Consider the following 20,605-nt stretch of genomic DNA (forward strand, 5'->3'; position numbering starts at 1 on the left):
CCCAGAATTCCTCAAGTATGGTTCAGAAGTCCCCTTTTCTGGACTGTTCTCACTAATATACACCCTTCCATATGCTCAACTTTAATTATTCCATGCCTCATGTCCCTGTTGTGTTTTAGACATGTTTGTATTATTGAATGTATGTTTACTTTGTGGGTCTTTCCTGCTTGACTGTGAAGCTTCTTGTTGACTTTTTATCCAAAAAATTTCATCCAGATACATTGGTAGAGTTATTATATGTCAAGCTCTGTTTCCAGTGCTTTCATATATGCTAACTTCATTTTTAATATCATCTTTAAACATTATCCTTTAAATGTATTGAATGAATCCTACAGGTACTGTATACATAATAGACAGTAATTGTTGGGTGAATTCATGTATTTTTCTAGCATTTCTTTCTTTTACTTATGTCCTGGTCTTCAGTCAAGTTGGATTATTTGGCTCTTTCCTGATATATCAGCAATTACAGGTTTCTGTGTTTGTGCTCATACTGCTCCTCCCACTTGTAGGTTTTTATAATCTCTGGTGTATATGTTCTGACTAATCCCTCAAAGTGAGTCTTGCGTATGATTCTGTCTCTGTTGTTATTACTAGATCTCTTGTTAAACCCCCTAAGCTCTTGTTTATCCTTTGTATTTATTATTTTTATTGTTTAAATTATTTGTCTAGTTATTTTACTTCCCATTAGACTATAAGCTCCATGAAATCAGGCTTATTTATTCATCCTTGTATTTTCTGAAGTCTCTTAGCACAGTGTCTCATAAAAATATATTAGATTTCAGGAACTGTCATTTACTTAATTCAAATGAGTTGAGGAGTAAAGGACTGTGTGTGAGCGTGTGCATATGTGAGATACAGACAGGGACACAGTTTGTTTGATTGATTGGGAGGCAACAGGCTGACAGGTATGTAGGTAGGTTGTCTGCGTTCAGGACTGACTGTAACATTTACTAGCTTTGTGACTTTGGACAAGCTGCTTGGTTTCTCCATGCATCAGTTTCTTCATCTGAAAAATGTTGATAATAATAACACTACCTCCTATCCAGGGTTGTCATGAAGGTTGAAAGAGCTAAAATCTACTGATAAGGCACAGAGAACAATGTCTGGCACATAATAAGCACTCTATGTTATGGAATAATTAACCAATTTAAAGGTTTCATCTTATTCAAAACTCCATTATATTAGTAATCCTGCAAATAATATTGTTTATATTCAACTTTGTATGATGGCTGTTCCATAGTCCCTAGAAATCTGAAAGCAAAAGCCAAAAATAAATAATAAATTTTCTAAAATTGGGTATAGGATATAAGAAACTGCCCTGCTTACCATGGAAAAAAAATATATTTAAAGCTCATTTCACTGCCTCTACCTTTGATTTCCTGGGGAAGTGGTATGGACCTTCTTTGGTTTCCTGTATTCTCCTTTCACTTTTAATAAGAAATGAAGGACAATAGTCTCTTTACCTTTCCAGTGAGTAAGATACGTGTTATTCTAGCATATTAACTAGATCAGTGTTTCCTCTAGTCAAAGAAAAGGCAACTTAGTCATATTTAATTAAAGGAGGAGGTGCACAATAGAAATTCAGGACTTGTACAAGGTAACTGGACAGCAGGAGCTCAGAAAGAACAAAACTGACCTAGAACTCAAGGAATACTATTTAATATTTCTCTTATTTAGTCAACTTCTATTATTGCCTATTTTTTTTAAAAAATCTAAAGATCTTTATATTAATAAGGAAAATGAAATTACAGGTCTATTTTGTATAACCCCTTATAACAAGATCTTAGATACAAAAAGCAAATAAGATGCCAAATTATAATTTTCTACCTTTAAGCACTATGTATTCAATTTGGGGAAGATAGTATATACAGAGGTGATAAATATTTAAAACCAGTTCTGTGCCATTAGAAAGGTGCCTAAGGAATGTCACAGATACTAAATTATTTACTAGAGCAGTCAGAGGACCACTCAGGCTCCATAGAGGGGCTGGTATGACGTATGGGTTGCACATATGTTAATAAGGAGTCTGTTCTGTGGGAAACGCTGTGGTCGGGACTGAACTGTTACAGTGTCTGCTGAAGTTCAAAAGAAAGATACAGATAACTTCAAGGATACATAAATGCCTTCCTTTTTTCTCCTTTTTGTTGTTATTTTGTTCCTTCTCCTTCTCTCCACTCTGAATCCTTCAGTAAGTGACCTTTACCTAGTAAAATCACCATGACTTAGGTTCTGGTTCTCATCCTTGAACACTGATTTCATGGAACTGAACCAAGAGTATGTTTACAGAATGGACACAATTTAACTGAGCTCATAAGCTGATCTTATAACCCAGAATTTTTTTTTTTTAATTTACAATGATTAATGCCACTGTCAGGCAGGTGACGATGTGTGTGCCACCATCGATAAATTATATGTGGAGCCATATCAAAATTCCTTGGTGAACATGGAATCCAAATAAGGGGTAGTGGTTTATGACCCACTGTAGGAGTTACCTACAAGGCCGGAAGTCCTTGCAACTGTTACACTCTCTCTCTCTCTCTCTCCAACTATGCTTTGAAAGTTCTGTCCTTCTCTGCCCCTTTGTACTTTCTTTTTCCATATACAAAGTTGTATTTTTAAAACTCTGTTCTTTCGAGCCCTGAGAACAATGGGGACCCATTGATGGGTTTTAGGTCGGGAAGTGGTCACTCTTGCATTTTAGGTGGGGTGACTCTTGCTGAAGTATGGGTAATGAATTTGAGCAGTGGCTTCCAAACCCACTTGATTATATTCATTATTACTAACTTATTAGTAAATACTTTTTTTGACCATATCATTATTTATCATCTGCATACATACATATATTTTTGTATAAATAACATGTATTCTCATATGTAAGACAAATAAAGGACATATAATACAAATTTTGAATACTATATAAAGGGGCACCTGGGTGGCTCAGTCAGTTAAGCATCTGACTCTTGGTTTCAGCTCAGGTCATGAGCTCGTGGTCGTGAGATGGAGCCCTGAGTCGGGCTCCATGCTCAGCTCAGAGTCTGCTTCAGATTCTCTCTTCCCCTTCTCATTCTCTCTCTCTTTCTCTCAAATAAATAAATAAATAAATAAATAAATAAATAAATAAATAAAATTTTCAAAAAAAAAAAACCTACATAAAAATGCAAGTAGAATTTCAATATTTTCTTCTCATCCTGAAAAGAATCATCTTGTATACCCCCTGGGGTCTGATTGCCCCCCTCCACCCCCACACACTTTAGAAACTGAAAAATTAGAAGAGAAATAGAAGACTAATAGGTAGGAAGCTGTTGTAGAAAACTAGGTAGTGGTTATAATAATATACATAAAATAATCAATATATAAAATAATATATGAAAGGTAATCAATACACCAAATAACTTATACATATATATAAGTAAAAGAAAGACATGAATTTGAGAATGATATAAAGATAAAATTAAGCATACTTGATTATCAAGATATATGAGACAAAAGAAAGGAGTCAAATGTGATGTCTCAATTTTTTATTTGAACAACTGAGGACCCTTCACTGAGACAGGAAAATAGGAAGAAGAGGGGATTTGACAACCAGATAAGTTTAGTTTGGCCTATGTTTGGTTTTGTGCACCGAGATAAATCCATGTGGTGATAAACATAGTAAGTTGGATATACAACCTTGAGACTATGGGAAGAATATAGAATAGGGATAGAGATTTTAGAATTGATAGTGTATTTATGAGAGTTTGCAGATTGATAGCCTATAGAATACTTCTTGGCCTTACGAAATATTTAACTAAAAAATTAGTGGTAACTTTTAAAAATTTATTTTCCATAAAAATATTTTATTGACTTTCATTGAATAATTGGGAGTGACAGCACCAGTAGGTCTGAATTCTGACAGGGCAACATTTGGCTAGACCTGGGTGCCAGCTGCCCAGGTGAGACAGGCTCTCCTCCAATTCACTGCATTCCTTAGCTGGATCTCTTTACTCATTTCTCTTAACTGCCTGGTTCCCAGATATTTGAGTTTGTAATCTCTGAAAGGTATGTGAAGTCATTGGACTAATTGATGTAGACCATGAAGAATGTGCAGGGAGAATGAAGAGGACAGATCCTTAAAGAATGCTGATAAATGGGAGTACCTGTGTGGCATAGTCAGTTACGAGTTGGGACTCTTGGTTTTGGCTCAGGTCATGATCTCAGGGTCCTGGGATCAAGCCCTGAGTCAGGCTCCACGCTGAGCATGGAGTCTGCGTGAGATTCTCTCTCTCCTTCTCCCTCTGTCCCTCCCATTCGTGCTCTCTCACTCTCTTCTCTAAAATAAATAAATAAATCTAAAAAAAAAAAGAATTCTGATAAATGAAGTATTCATAGAAGAAATTTAAGGAGATGGAAGAATCACAGAAAAGTAGGGGAAAAAACATGAGTGTGGTGGTATTACAGATGCTAAAGGAAGACAGGATTTAAAGAAAGAGGGAGATGAACTAGATAATAGTACTTAAAGATCAAACTAGATAAAGACTTAAAAGTTTGCATTAGATGTAGTAACAACAAGGCACTTATAACCTGATTTATTTTCTCTTTTAAGAAATTCTGTAGGTCTCCTTTATAACCAAAGCTTTAATAGGCTCCATGTGTTTATGCAGTTTCTTGTGTGAGGGTTTTAAAGTGTTGTTGAAAGTTGTATATTTCTTTTGCCTCAGCTTAACTTCAATATCTAGCAGACTTTGCCCATTGCTTGTTAACTTATTTCACCTTTGTAGAGAGATTTATGAGGAGCTTTGTTTTATTATGGACTGTGTTGTTTGTAAGATGGGCTGGGCTCTTAATGCTAAAGGGAAGATCATTTTAAAGCCTTACTGAAGCCCTTCTGTGGCAGGACTTTCTAATTTTAGAATCTATAACTTCTTGATTTTATTTAACGTGACCTCAGCAGATCAAAGGTATCTTACTATGATCCACGTATCTCATGTGTCTTACAAACCTACCAAGTATCACTAACCTTTCAAAGAAAATATACTGAAGAAAGTTGTGCAGTAGAAAGAAAAGAACAAATACTCACTGTTTTAAGACCAGAATCTTTGTTTGTTTATGGTTAATGGCTACTAAGTGGAAAAGTTAAACATGGAATTCTGACATATTCTTATGGATTATATTTACAGTTCCTCTTCCCATCCCTTTTCACCAATAAACTTTATTTCAAAGCCAGAAAATAAATGGAATTATGTCCAAAATAATTTCATGGCTATAGTAAATTAATCGTGTTCAAAAGTCTGGTTGTGAGACCAGAAGTTAGAAAGCATCAAATCTATCATAGAATGAGATTACTGAGAAAATCAGGAATAATGTTGAAGAAGCTATTTTCCTTGTTTCTGCAATCTTATAAAAAGTGTTTGATTCAAAATTTAACTCTCAGAATCTGAAAATGAGAATGATACTTGTCCATTTTACAGAGAAGTAATGCTTGTCCACACTGTAGACAAAATGTTATGAATGTTTTTGAGAAAAAATAACCCTAAATACCCAGCATGTGTGTCTTTCTGTATGAGAGTCAAGAATTTTCACAGGAGTGGTTAGATCTAATTATGAACATCCTTGATAACCATGGTTGTTACCATGGTGTCCATGATGAATTGTAAGGTAACTATTTGACCAGAGTATTGATATGTTCTTTGTGTGAGTTCCTGGAAAACATTTGCTTTTCAAAAACAAACAAAAACTTTTGTGTTTAGAAACATTTGTGATGGAAGAGTAAGAACAGTATAGCCTGATAACAATCTATTTTCATATTCTTTAACAAATTACAGAAATAATTACAGAAAAAGAATGGCTTTAGGAAAAACTCTATACAAAATATCAACAGGCTTAGGAGTCACAGTACTAATATTTGAATCCATAATAAAGATCAAAACATATAAATTATCTTACGAATATTTCATTATCTTCTGACCAAAACTAGCCCTCAATTTAAAGGTATTGACACTAAATATATCTTCGTTGGTCAAAGTGAATTTTCTGACCAAATTCAGATGAAATAAACATAAGAATGGGTTAATATAGATAGAACAGATTTTCATTTTGTTTAAAATCAAGGTGACATTTTATTTCCTTGAGCTAGAATGAATTTTAAACAACCATCACTGCTTCCACCACCACAGTGACAAAACCAATAACCACAAATAAACATTGACTTTCTTGTTTATATTATGGCAGGTACTACATCCATTCCCACATTTTCTTCTCTTTTTCGTCTTAGAGTTTTTATGTAAAACTTTGTAAAGCTTTATATATTCAGTTTAATACACACACAGAAAAGTATAGAAAACATCAGTGTAAAGTGAAGAATTTTTATGACGTGAACACACTAATGTAAATGCCACCAAAGTAAATAGCATATTACCTATAATTCTGAGCACCCCTTCTCCCCAACCCCTCAGCAAGTTCCATACAGTCACTGTCTGCCTATGGTATCCTGACTTCTAGCATCATGGAATCATTCAGAGTTGAAATTATACAGTTATGTGCTTTAAAAAAATCTGGCTCCTTTTATTCTTTGTTTATGAAACTCACCCATGTTCTTATATGTGACAGACTGTTCGTTCTTCTTGCTCCATTGTGCAGCTATACCATACTTTACCTATTGATTCTTTTGATGATGGTCATTGGGTTCTTCCTCCTTCGGATTATTATCAGTAGTGCTATTATGAACTTTTCTTTTTATATTTTTAAAAACCCATGTATGCATTTCTGTTGGATGTGTACCAAGGAATGGAATTGCTGGCTTCTAGTTTCTGCATAATTTTAGCTTTAATGCTTCTAGGAGTTTTCTAAAGTGGCTTACCAACTGACTCACCTGTGAGCAGTGCCTAAAGGTTCCTGTTGCTCCATATCTTCTCCAACCCTTTGATATCCTTTGTCTTTTTTTTTTTTCTTCATAAACCATACTAGTGGGGTCAAGTGGAATCTCACTGTGTTGTTGTTGTTATTGTTTTTAAGATTTTATTTATTTATTTGAGAGAGAGAGAGCACAAGAAGGGGTAGAGTCAGAGGGAGAAGCAGACTCCCCGCTGAGCAGGGAGCCCCATGTGGGACTCGATCCCGGGAGCTGAAGGCAGTCGCTTAACCAACTGAGCCACCCACGCGCCCTTTCACTTTGTTTTTAATGTACATTTCTCTGATGACCAGTGAAGCTGAATATATCTTTGTTTATTGAACATTTTGATTTTTTTTGTGTATGTGAAAATCATTTGCCCAATTTTGAGTAGTAGTTATTAATATTTAGATGGGAATCTTTTGTCGATTATATGTTTCTCCCAATGTGTGCTTTCTTTTTCACATTGTTAGTGATCTATCTTCATGAACACAGGTTTTAATTTCTCTTTTTCTTTATCCTTTGAGCAATTGGGGGCCTGTTTAAATTTTTTGCCTGCTCCAAAGTAATGAAGATATTCTCTAGTTTCTTCTAAAAAAAAACCCTTTAATCTTAGACCTAAATATGAAAGATAAAACAATAATCTAAAATAAAATGTGTATATGGTATTAGGTAAAGGTCAAGATTCAGTTTCTTCCATATGTATATCTATTTGACCCAGCAGCATTTTTTGAAAACATCATTCATTCCCCACTGCTGTTTAAATCTAATTGATACTGCATATCCAGTGTCCAAATATGGTTGTATTTCTTTCTAAAATTATTGTTTTGTTCCATCTACTTGTTTATTCTTGTGCTACTATCACACTGTCTTAATTATGCACAGAGTGTAAGTTTGTCAGTGTTGTTTTTATTGAAGATGGACTTGATAATTCTTGGCTTTTGACATCTCCCTATAAAGTTTAGAATCAGCCTACCATTTCCTACTGCAGAAATGTCTCCTAGAATTTTTGATTGGGGTTATATTAAATCTAAGAGTCAATTTGAGGATAATTGATATCTTTACAGTATTGAATCTGCCAGTCCATTAAAGTGTTATAACCCTCTGTGTCTTTTATATCTCTGATTGTATGTGTGTTTGTGTTTATCTCATTCCTGTTTATTTAATATTTTCAGATGCTATTGTAAAAATCAAGTATTTTTAAGTTTTATTTTCTAATGATACATTGCTTATTTATAGAAATACAACTGACTTTTATTCTGCAACCATGTTGAATTCTTATTTCTTTTCATAGTTCAATATATAAATTCTTTTGTATTTCCTACATATAAAACTGTGGTCTCAGGCAAATACTATTATAATTTTTGTTTTTAATTGATTCATTCTATGATTATATAATATATTTTAAAACAGTTTTAGCATATCTTTTATTTCTTTATTTCTAATAAACTCTAATGGCTTATAGAGAAAAATAAAATAATCACTTAAACTCCCAGCATGAGCCAGTTCTTATCAGTTAAACTGTGTATTGATCTCTCCCAACATTCTAGACAGTTTTTAGCATTGGCTCATAAAGGACATGCAATTTCAAAAATGCTATTCCCATTTAAGTATGTCATGGACACTTTTCCATGACAATATTCTTTTGTACAACTATTAATTGCTGTTATAATATTATAATCTTTGAATGTAGTATGTCCTTTTATTACCATTGAGTGTATTTGTTTTTAATTTATTACTATTATGAACAACACTATATTGAAGAGACTTACGGATGGATATTTGTGCTGCTGTGTATTTATTTATTTATTTTTGACATAATTTTGTTAGGTGAAATCCCTAGAAGTAGGCTTTCAGGGTCAAAAAATAATAGGCTTTTGAAACTTGCTGCCAGATTGCCTTCTAGAAGTGCTGTATAAATTCTCATTCACACCAGAAGTATATGACTTTTCAAACACCCTAACCTTTGTTGAGATTCACACCTTTATTATGTGGATTTTTTTTTTCATAGGAGTTAAAAGTAAAACCTATATCCTTTTATGAACTTGTGGTGTCATGAAAATGTTTTGCCTTCTTTTGTTTTGGTGTGTGTCTAACAATCGCCTAGCATCTTTTGTCTTCCATTCCTTTTATTATTTTTTTTAAACTGCAAGATTTTCAAGTTAGAATATCCAATATACTCTTCCACTTTTATAGAGGAGGAGAAAAGCCTGGAAGATTTGAGTGGCTTGTCAGTTGCTGACCTACTGACAACTTTTCAGTTTTGTATCCCTGTTATCTGTTTCTATCTGAAAGGACACTCCCTCTGTTTTCAAGACTATAAATAAAGTTACTCTTGTTTTCTTAGTAAACAGACCAAGACTTATCATCTAATAATAAAATAATATAGTCTTATATTATGTTCTTATCTCTCCTGACATGATATGAATGGACTTTTACTCTTTTTCAGTCCTCAAAAGATTTCTGTGTAGTGGAGAAAGTGACTGGAGCACAAATTTCTAGGCTCCTCCTCTGTGTAACACTCCCTTGCTTTCCCTAGACACAGTTTAATTTAATTACACAAATTTTATTTTATTTATGTGTTTATTTAAGATTTTATTTATTTATTTGACAGAGAGAGAGAGAGATAGCAAGGGCAGGAACACAAGCAGGGGGAGTGGGAGAGGGAGAAGCAGGCCTCCCGCCAAGCAGGGAGCCCAACATGGGGCTCGATCCCAGGACCCCAGGATCAGGACCCGAGCTAAAGGCAGATGCTTAATGACTGAGCCACCCAGGTGCCCCTAATTACACAAATTTTAGTTGCACACCTTGTTTGTCTTGGGCAAAGGTGAGCTCTGTAAGCTACAGTTCCTTTTCTCAGGGAGCTTCATCTCATGGGGTTTCCAAGGCACATCCATCTTTTTCTATAATAACTTTTGCGCTTGACATAACATAATATATTTACAAGTCTTTCCACTTAATTAGATTGTGACTTTATTTATATTTCTGTTCTGAACCTACCAAAATGCCTAGGACATATAAAGTCTTTCTTAGGCAAATTACTTAACCTCTTTAAGCCTCAGTTTTCCCATCTGTATCATGAGGATAAATATATTATCGGCCTCATGGTGTTATTGTGACAAACTCCAGTAATATATATTGTAATAGGACTTGGTGATTGGCAGAGAGAGTAGACAACCAATCAATAAATGACAGCTCTTATTCTTACTGGATGTTTAAAAATCCTGAAATCATTATTATTCTGTGTCTGGCTAACCATTGGCCTTGTATTCCATTCTTTGTGGATTAACAGCTACTTGTGCTTTTTAGTAGATTTTAAAGTTAATTCAATTTGTAATTAAAGTGATTTATGATTGTAAGTGGCAAAAAGGACAGATTAAAATATCTCTGGGTTGGTGAGAGCTTGAAGCTTTTATGTTCTATTTCTTTAGTTTTTCTTCCTCTTTTCTATTCCCAGATCTCTGCCAGCACAATGAAGTTTGTACGTATTTGTAAAACAATTTGTCATTAATATTTTCTCTGACTTAATCTCTAGGGAAAGAGAGTAGAAACCACTACTTTCTGTTGTTGCTGTAGTTTAATTAAAGGTGTGAAAAGCCATCCTCTCCTTTTCCCCTCCCCCACACACATCAGGAAAGAAGGTGGTAGCAACTTGAAATCCTCTTTGGAAAGGCTAGATCCTTAGTGCAACAGTTTTAGAACAGGTTTTTTGTTTGTTTGTTTGTTTTAAGAAGTCATTGTACGCTATTTCTGTTCTTCACTCATGAAATCCTCTTTCTCCCCACCATTCTCTGTGTTGGGTGTTTGACTCAATTGATCAAAGGAAAGGTATCTTTTGTACAAATTTTGTATGTAGTTAGTTAACCAGATAATGCCCTTTCTTCTTAATCCCTGTTACAACCCTTAATTGAGCTTGTTTGGACCTTTATCACAAGTGAACTGTGAGCAAGTATCATTTACACAAGTACTGTGGAAATGTGGCTTGCTCCTTTGTAAATTATTGTTCCAAGTGGTATATTAGACTATAATTTTAGAAGTTCGTATGTTTTTTTAAGAATTTGCTCTGGGAAATCATTGGGTATTGAAAGGAATTATGATCTGCAAGCTCCTTAAATATTGGGATGAAGATAACTTTTTTATGGAAACGTATCAAAGGTGTCTAGCCAGTTGATTTACTTTTTATACTTCATACACAAGGTAAGTTTCTCTTAAGATTTCCATACAAAAATAAAACATATACCATTCTTAAATCAATAGTTCTTTGTATAAATTTTAAAAAATTTGAATATTATGGTTCATGTCCCTTTTATGCATTGAATATTTGAACCTTAATTTGGAAAAGAAAATGTGCTTCTTAAGCACTACTTTCGTGGTAACTGTAATGAAACTGGACACAATTGCATATTTACACTTCGCCATAAATCAATAGCCTTCTAACATTATCAGAAGTGTTCCTTGTTTTCTTAAAACAGCAACATTTTGTTAACCTTAGTCAGAGCCTGACGTGTGTTTCTTCTAAACGGCGTCTGATGTGGTATGTCTCTTCAGTTCTCTGTGGTTTCCTGTTTTTTCATACATGGAGAAAAGCTTTTTGATGTATTCAGCCTCATATTTTTCTTTCTTTTAGTGGTATATCAAACCTAAACTTTCTTATAAATACAGCATGGTATCGTAAGCGTATCCCACCATTCATTTATTCATCTTGCCGCAGACCACTCCTTCTCTGGAATTCCTCCAGGACTTCCTTATATATCCCTCCCTCTAATTTTTTTTTTTTTTAACATTACACGTCTTATTTCTACCCTGTGTGTATCTTCTTCAAGGACAGATAGTATCTTGTATTTTCGTAATTGTATTTATCCACAGTGCTTTGCCTTAGCAGTTAAGAGATCAGTGACTCTCAAAGTGTTGTTCCCCAGACCAGCAACATCAGCATCACTTGGGGCCTTGTTAAAACTGTAAGTTCTCCAGCCCCACCTCAGTCATAATGAATTAGAATATCTTGGGCTGCGGATCAGCAATTTCTGTCCTAACAAGCCCTTCAACGATCCCAATGAATGCTCAAGTTTGACAACCGCTGCAGTAGATAATTATTGAATGAATATATAATTGTACATTTTTGGCGATGCTTCGCTGGGAGAATTGGCATAGGATAGGGCTGATGTAGTCCATTCAGCCTGAGTCTTTTATTTCTTACAAGATACTAGAAAAGAAAAACCTAAGGCTTAAATACTTATAATCTTCTAAGAGTGTATGTATAGCTCTTATGATGTCCTGTTGTAAAAACTGCAGCTTAAAATTTTAAAAACACGAAGGACTTCTTTCTTCCACCTTTTCAGGAGTAGGCATTTAACATTCCAAAAGGAGGAAAATGAACTAAGGGATGAATAATAAGTATTACTTATTTTCATGATGGGGAGGAGGTGGTGAAGGTCAGAAACTGGTCAGGTGGAGGACAGACTGGGAGACTTCCCTGGACACCGTTTTTTGCTCTTCTAAATTTTTAAACTACGTAAATGCGCTGCTTAATAAAAATTTTGATGCATGATATTTAAGAAAAATAAGTTTTCAATAAATAAGTTTCTATATGCTAGCCAGTGTGACCAGTTAAACAATTTAAAATTTCCCTTTGTATTAATATGAAAGGTTAGATAACATGTTGTTTATCTGCAGAATACAAGGGGGTAATGGCTAAAATGCCTTCATGACTTTTCTCCTGTGCTTTCTTAAAATGGTGAATTACTCTTTTGTGCCATGAATAAAGAATTCCTACTATTGTGTGAACCCATCGTCTTAGAGTTATTTTAAAGAAATAAAGAGGGGGAAAATTTAACTTGATTCAAAGTCAAATGATCTTGTGTACGCAAGAGGTCAGACACACAGGACTTTGACCTAATCCCTTCTTTTGGATGTATTTTTAGAAATATCTTGATAGTGAAGGATTTTTTGAGAGAGAAATTTACTTAGATTTTTGTCACATTCTTAGCAAATGGAAAATAATCCAGTTAGCAAAACCCATTACTGATTATGAACACCTGTTTGTCTTCTTTTTTCTCAACTATTTGTCTTTTAATACAAATGCAATTAATTATATTACTGTTATGATTGAACTGTGCTATTTCAGTGGAAGGTAGTCTTAAATGACACTTGATTCAACTACTATTTTTTTTTTCCTTGCACAGAACTATTGTTCCATGGAAAGTATTCAGACAGTGCCTTCATGAGGTTCATCAAATTAGCTCTGGCCTGGAAGCAATGGCTCTGAAATCAACAATTGATTTAACTTGTAATGATTACATTTCAGTTTTTGAATTTGATATTTTTACCAGGCTCTTTCAGGTAAGCTTCCTATTTGCTTCATCCTTTCCTCCCTCCTGGTCTCCTTCCCTGTGTGCGCATGTGATGTGCGTGTGTTCATTTGTGTGCACGTGTATGTGTACATCTCTCTCTCACACACACAAACATATGAGAAATAGTCTCATTTTTGGTAGTCTATAATTTTGAAGTTGCTGGTGTAAGTTTTTGGTCATTTCTATATGTTTAGGGTTTAAGTTCGGAGTACCAGGTGCTATGAGGCTGGTGATTGCTTGTTACCTTTGAGAAGATCCATGCAAAGGAGCTTTGTTCTTAAATTTCCTATTTAGTTTCTCACTTTTAGCCCAATAACTGACAGAATGCAAATTTTACAGGTGGGCATTTGCTGAGGTTGTATCCCAATGTCTCCCCTTTGTCTCCTGCTTTCATTTGGTGAGAAAGGAAATGGTAAACTTGGCAATAAATAGTAAATTTATCAGGTTCTGTATAGGAGATTCCATTGTACTGTTGTACAACTTACGTTGCTCATTCAACCATATATTATAAACATTTTTTCATGTCAATAAATCTTTTTCATTAATATAATTATTTTCAGTTGCTGTATAATATTCCATCAAAATAGTATGTCATTAATTTAACAAATTACTCTTTTGGTAAATTTAGGCTTTTTTTTTTTTTTTTCCTGTTTCCTCACTGATATGTATGACTGTGACATAACCTTCTTGTCCTGTTTATTGTTTTTATTTTTTAATCTGTCCTTTATAATTGTCTTTAGATAGCTTTTCAAAAGCAAGTGTTATTGAATGATGAAAGCTGGATGCTATCATTTTATTCTTTTGTATATCTTCGTGGAACTACCCTAAACATGAAGACTTGAAATTTGTGTTTTCTATTTGACTCCGCATTGGCAGAGTCAAATATATCATGTATGGCATTCAGTTGAAGTAGTCATGTATATCATGTATGGCATTCAATTCAAGTAGTCACAAAATGAAAGAATCCCACTTAAAATCTTTATGCTTGTAGTAATATGAATTCTATAGTAAGTGAGGTAAATTGATCAGAAAACAGGCTTGCTTGTATTCTGATGCAATTTTTTATTATTTTAGTCTATAGTAAGATTTATTCTGTTTGAAATACGCTTTCAACAAATGTTGGGAGTATAATATTGGTTTTCATGTTTCCCATGTTATAAGAATTTCCCTTCTCTGATTTATGATTCTCCTTGGCACTAGTTTGCAAGGATCTGGTGACTGATTTATGTAAGAAAATCAAATTGTGTGGGGTTAACTTTTAATTTACGAAAGGACCTGTTAACAGAAGGCAAATTAACTCTTGTCAACAATACTTATAGAATACATTTTATTTTATTACAACTTTAAGATCATAATTCTACCTGGATGTATAGGATAAGAAATTAGATAAATGATTGCAGAAATTGTGCTTTTGCATATTTTCAGTTTACACTAGTTTCATGATTATTCCCTTGGTATATACAGGCACATCTTGGAGATGTTGCAGGTTCATTCAGTTCCAGACCAGTGCAATAAAGTGAATATCACAATAAAGCAAGTCAAAAAATTTTTTTTGGTTTCCTAGTGCATATAAAAGTTATGTTTACACTGTACTGTAGCCTATTACATGTGTAATAGCATCATGTCTTAAAAAAGCAATGTATGCACCTTAATTTAAAAATACTTCATTGCTAAAAAATGCTAACCATCATCTGAGCTTTCAGTGAGTCGTAATCTTTTTGCTGGTGGAGGGTCTTGGTCTTTTCCTCAGTGTTGATGGCTGCTGCTGATCAGGGTGGTGAAGGTTGGGGTGGCTGTGGCCATTTCTTAAAATAAGACAGCAGTGAAGTTTGCTGCATTGATTGGTCCTTTTTTTCACAAACAATTTTTTTCTGTAGCACGTGATACTGTTTGAAAGCATTTTACCTGCAGTAGAACTTCTTTCAAAATTGGAGTCAATCTACTCAAACCCTGCCGCTGCTTTATCAACTAATATTCTAAATCTTTTATTGTCATTTCAACAATTTTCACAGCATCTTCACCAGGGGGTAGATTCTATGTCCAGAAACCATTTTCTTCACTCATTCCTAAGGAGCAGCTCCTTATCTGTTGAAGGTGTATCATGAGATTGTAGCAATTCAGTCCTATCTTCAGGCTCCACTCCTAATTCTAGTTCTCTTGCTATTTCCACCCCATCTGCACTTACTTCCTCCACAGAAGGCTTAAACCCCTCAGAGTCATCCACGAGGGTTGGGACCAATCTCTTTCAAACTCCTGTCCGTGGTTGATATTTTGACCTCTTTCCATGAATCACAAATATTCTTAATGGGATCTAGAGTAGTGAATCCTTTCTAGAAGGTTTTCAGTTAACTTTGCCCAGATCCATCAGAGGAATCACTGTATAGGGCAGCTATAGCTTTACAAAACACATCTTTTAAATAATAAGACTTGAGGGCGCCTGGGTGGCTCAGTTGGTTGAGCGTCCAACTCTTGCTTTTGGCTCAGGTCGTGATCTCATGAGTCATGAGATCGAGCCCTGCGTCAGCCTCCACACTCAGCGGGGAGTCTGCTTGAGGATTCTCTCCCTCTACTCCTCTAGTGCTCTCTCTCTTTCTTAAATAAATAAAGTCTTTAAAAAATAAGTAAATAATAAGACTTGAAAGTTGAAATTACTCCTTGATGCATGGGCTGTTGTGTTGGCAGGAATGAAAATAATTAATCTCATTGTACATCTCCATCAGAGCCCTTGGATGACCAGATGCATCAACAATGAGCAGTAATAGTTTGAAAGGGAATTTTTTGCCTGGAGAAGTATGTCTGAAAAGTGAGCTGAAACTATTCAGTAAACCATGTGTAAACAGGTGTGTTGTCATCCAGGCTCTGTTGAGAATAGTATTGACTATAGCACTGACTTCTCCTCTCTAGCTATGAAAGTCCTACATGGTATCTTCTGCCAAGAGAAGGCCATTTCCTCTCCATTGAAGGTAGCCACCATCATTAATTGTTGTAGCCAGATCTTCTGGATACCTTGCTCAGCTTCTGCATCAGCACTTGCTACTTCACCTTGCACTTTTATATTACGGAGAAAGCTTCTTTCCTTAAACCTCATGATCCAACCTCTGCTGGCTTCATACTTTTCTTTTGTAGCTTCCTCACCTCTCAGTCTTCCTAGAATTAAAGAGTTAGGGCATTGCTCTGGATTAGGCTTTCGTTTAAGGGAAGGTTATGGCTGGTTTGCTCTGCTCTTCAGACCACTAAAACTTTCTCTGTATCAGCAATAAGGCTGTTTTGCTTTCTTATCATTTGTGTGTTCACTGGCATAACACTTTTCATTTCCTTCAAGAACCTCTCCTTTGCTTTCACAATTTGGCTGTTTGCTGCAGGAGGCCTAGGTTTCAGTCTGTGTTGTCTTTCAACTTGCTTTCCTCATTCAGCTGAATCATTTCTAGTTTTTGATTTAAAGGGAGGTAAGTTCTTTCATTTGAACATTTAGGGGACGTTGTAGGGTTATTAATTGGCCTAATTTCAATATTGTTGTGTCTTAGGGAATAGAGAGCCTGAAGAGAGGGAGAGAGATGGGGGGGAACAGCTGGTCAGCGAAGCAGTCAGAACACACATTTATGGGTTTCATTTGACATCTTATGTGGGTGTGGTTTGTGACACCCCTGAAAATTACAGTAGCAACATTAAAGATCACAGATCACCATAACAGATACGATGATGATTTAAATATCTGAAATATTTTAAGAACCACCAGAATATGGGGTGTCTGGGTGGTTCAGTTAAGTGTCTGACTCTGGATTTTGACTCCGGTCATGATCTCAGGGTTGTGAGATCGAGCCCCGTGTCTCAGGCTCTGTGCTCAGTGGGGAGTCTGTTTCTCTCCCTCTCCCTTTGCCCCTCCCCCTGCTTGCACTGTCTCTCTCTCAAATAAATAAATAAATCTTTTTAAAAATTACCAAAATAATGACAGAGAGACTTGAAGTGAACAAATGCTGTTGGAAAAATGGTGCCATGAAAGAATTGCTCAATATAGGGTTACCACAGACCTTCAATTTGAAAAAAACAAAAACAAAAACAACACAGTATCTGTGGAGTGCAGTTAAAGCAAAGCACAATAAAATGGGGTATGCCTGTATAGGCCATTAGCTTACTTTAGTCAATGATTTTAATGATACATTTTGTAAAAAGATTGTGTTACCTGATACCATTTTATAATAGAACCTCTCCTTTCTTTAAAGGTTTCTGATAATTTTACAAATAATTTATTTCACATAATACAAAGACATTTGAAGTAGTAGAAGCTTTGTTTCTTCCCCTTGTGAAGGAAGAGAAAAAAATTATTTTCCTGCCTTAACTGTTCATTCTAGGAAAAGTGTGTTTTTTTCTGGGCGGCCTAGATGACTTTTTAGTGCGGATGTTAAATGCTAGAATGCCTGGGTTATATATGAAAGTTATGAGGGCACTTTAATGTTGGTTGAACACTTACCCAAACTGTTATTTAACGTGCACATATTTTCTTATAAGCTGTTTCACTTTAAAACAGCGCAGGTGATCTTAATACTCTAACTTACGTGTGTCTTATTTATGCTCACTGGGATGGGAGAGGAAAAGAGTCTTTTTAAGTAGAGTTATTGTGAAAAGTTTTAGATAACAAAACCAAAAAAATACCTGTAAATTAAACATGCCTAGTCTCTTTTAAAACTCAAAATTACAGGGCGCCTGGGTGGCTCAGTTGGTTAAGCAACTGCCTTCAGCTCAGGTCATGATCCTGGAGTCCCGGGATCGAGTCCCGCATCAGGCTCCCTGCTCAGCGAGGAGCCTGCTTCTCCCTCTGACCCTCCCCCCTCTCATGTACTCTCTCTCATTCTCGATCTCTCAAATAAATAAAAAAAAAAAAAACAACTCAAAATTACAGAAGTAGCTAAAGAACTCTCATTAGCTCCTATATACTTCTGTGATTCTTCACTTCTTTCGGTTTCATTACTCAGATGTTTTAACTAATCATACATGTGCCTTAAAATTAACTTTTACTGATCTTTTATTTTATACAACTTTAAAAATTGAGTAGTAGGTTTTTTTAAGTTATAATTATGCATTCTGTATGAAAAATGTGTTTTATGAATACTATAACTGCATGAACATATATTTTTCTGCAGGCACAGTGGTTGTGGTGAATTAGCAATGAATTCTCACCTCTAAATTGTTGGGAGTGGGGTATTTAGCAGAATGGGCTCTGAAAGTGAGTAAGGTACATGCTCAAGATTGCGGTTTGACGGGGCGCCTGGGTGGCTCAGTCGTTAAGCGTCTGCCTTCGGCTCAGGTCATGATCCCAGGGTCCTGGGATCGAGCCCCGCATCAGGCTCCCTGCTCGGCGGGAAGCCTGCTTCTCCCTCTCCCACTCCCCCTGCTTGTGTTCCCTCTCTCGCTGTGTCTCTCTCTGTCAAATAAATAAATAAAATCTAAAAAAAAAAAAAAAAGATTGCGGTTTGACAACAGAGAACTAGCATAAGGGTTGGAAGAAGTCATCAGCGGGAACTAGGAGATGAAATTGAGAATTGTCTAGGAAATGAAAGAAGGGAAGAAAAGAACGTAAGTCTGGTTACTAGGTATGTTCTTTTCCTCTCTTCCCTTATCCTGACATTCTGCCAGAACTTGAACAAATACTAGGAAGATGTTGGAACAATCTTGCAGTAGCTACCTTCCTCCTTTCCTCTTTCTTCTGCCTTTAATCTTCTCTTTCTCCTCTCCAGGTAGTTCAGAGATGCTAGGATTGGCAGGTGCTAAAGTCCTGGAACAGAAAGAGGGGGATTTTGCTTCTCTCTTCCCTCTCCCTGGGGCTGTTGCTCCCCTTCTCCTTCCATTTCCCCACTACTAGAGACGATGGGGTTGCTGAGAAATGAGGCTCCTGGGTGGCGGCATAAGGAATGTGTGATTTGGGGGAATATATTCGTGACTATGGAATATATAGCATCAGTGGAATAGAGAGCAAAAGAAGAAGAGGAAAGTCATCTGTTATAGCAAGGAATAAGAGAGCGGATCTAGACAGAGCAGTCCGGGCCCCTCTTCCAGCAGAAGCTTTAAGTCAGTAAAGGGCTATTCTTGAAAATAGTATTTTGGAAGAATGGAGGGAATAGCTTCCTTCATTCACTCAATTAATTTCTGTAGTCATTTAAGAATCTCTAAATAATTTTGTGTTGGTGGGTGTGAAAACCTTTCCTTTAGTCTAAAAACAAATGCAAAAATAATCTTATTCTCCAAAGCATTTTATTTTGCCTTCTTTAAGCCATTAGTTGGCAAAATCCTTTAAAAACAAAAAAACAAAAAACACGTAACTACCATGTGTTTCAGACTGTGGGTAGCATTCACAAGAAAAACAGTACACAGACTCTTTCTATTACACAAATATTTTTGTAGTTAGAAGCTGGCCCTCTGGATTATGTACCAAGAAATGGTTGCTTAATAGTGTAGCAGTTGGCTCAAAACTCCAATTTCATTTTTTTTTTCAGTTGTATTCTGATCTGCGCATTGGTTCTCCACGAAGTGCAGCACTTTTTTAAACAACTCTTCCATTAGTTTTTGTAGACTTTGATGGAAGTGACCCAAATATGTTATATTCTCTCTATCCTTGTTCTTTGTAGATGAGGAAGTAGAACAAAACAAAACCCATTTCCTATACTAGCAGTTATTTCTCAGTTTTTTTAAAAACATATGCTAATATTCTTCCAAGTATTGCTTATGTAATTTTTAGTCATGATTTTAGAAGAAAATTAGAAACATGTTTTTTTTTTCTTTTCCCCCCAAGTACATAGACAGAACCTCTCATAATTGTGTTCTCCAGGGCTCCTTTTTGCCCAATTAGATATTTTAGTGTGCTGGGGGAATACCCTGAAGATTTTTCTTGTTATGTCAGAAAAGGTTAAAGAACTCTTCATTACTAAATCTTTCTTTCCCTTGTTATCCTCATCTCAAGAGATACAATCCTTGAAGAATTCTGCCTTGTGAATCTAAAACTTGCTTAACAATAATGAGGAAGAAGTCTCAAAACATTCAAAAGCAGGAGCCCTCTACCAATGATCATGTCTAGGATGACCACTTCAACAATTCTCACTTGGCAACATAAAATACCGTTTTTTCTTCTTTTCTGTAGAAGATATGAGTTAATAACCTGGCACATCAGATAGAGTATGCCGCCAAGTCCATGGAATAAATGCAGCTTCAGCCTTAAAAATATGGCCGAGACAATTCATTCACACCGTCAAGCAAAATTGTCTATCACTGACTGCCTTTTTTTCTCTTGCCATGGTAACTGGAGGGGTAACTAATCACATGAAAGAGAGAATGGTACAAACTCTGTTTGTGTGCCTTTGTGTATTTCTGTGCAAGATCTTTAACTTACTACTGAATCATA

General features: G+C 35.5%; 1 protein-coding gene across 2 annotated transcripts in view; it reads left to right on the forward strand.

Moving 5' to 3' along the window:
* Positions 1-20,605, forward strand: part of CBLB (Cbl proto-oncogene B) — a 222,024-nt gene that overhangs the window by 98,913 nt on the left and 102,506 nt on the right. For both annotated transcript variants that reach the window (XM_081797463.1, XM_081797473.1), the window contains exon 5: positions 13,048-13,204. In XM_081797463.1, the coding sequence (XP_081653589.1) occupies positions 13,048-13,204 (157 nt within the window). The remainder of the gene's footprint in view (positions 1-13,047; positions 13,205-20,605) is intronic.

The sequence above is a fragment of the Leptonychotes weddellii genome, chromosome 1, assembly GCF_054177405.1.
Source record: "Leptonychotes weddellii isolate Sample4059 chromosome 1, ASM5417740v2, whole genome shotgun sequence".
NCBI lineage: Eukaryota > Metazoa > Chordata > Mammalia > Carnivora > Phocidae > Leptonychotes > Leptonychotes weddellii.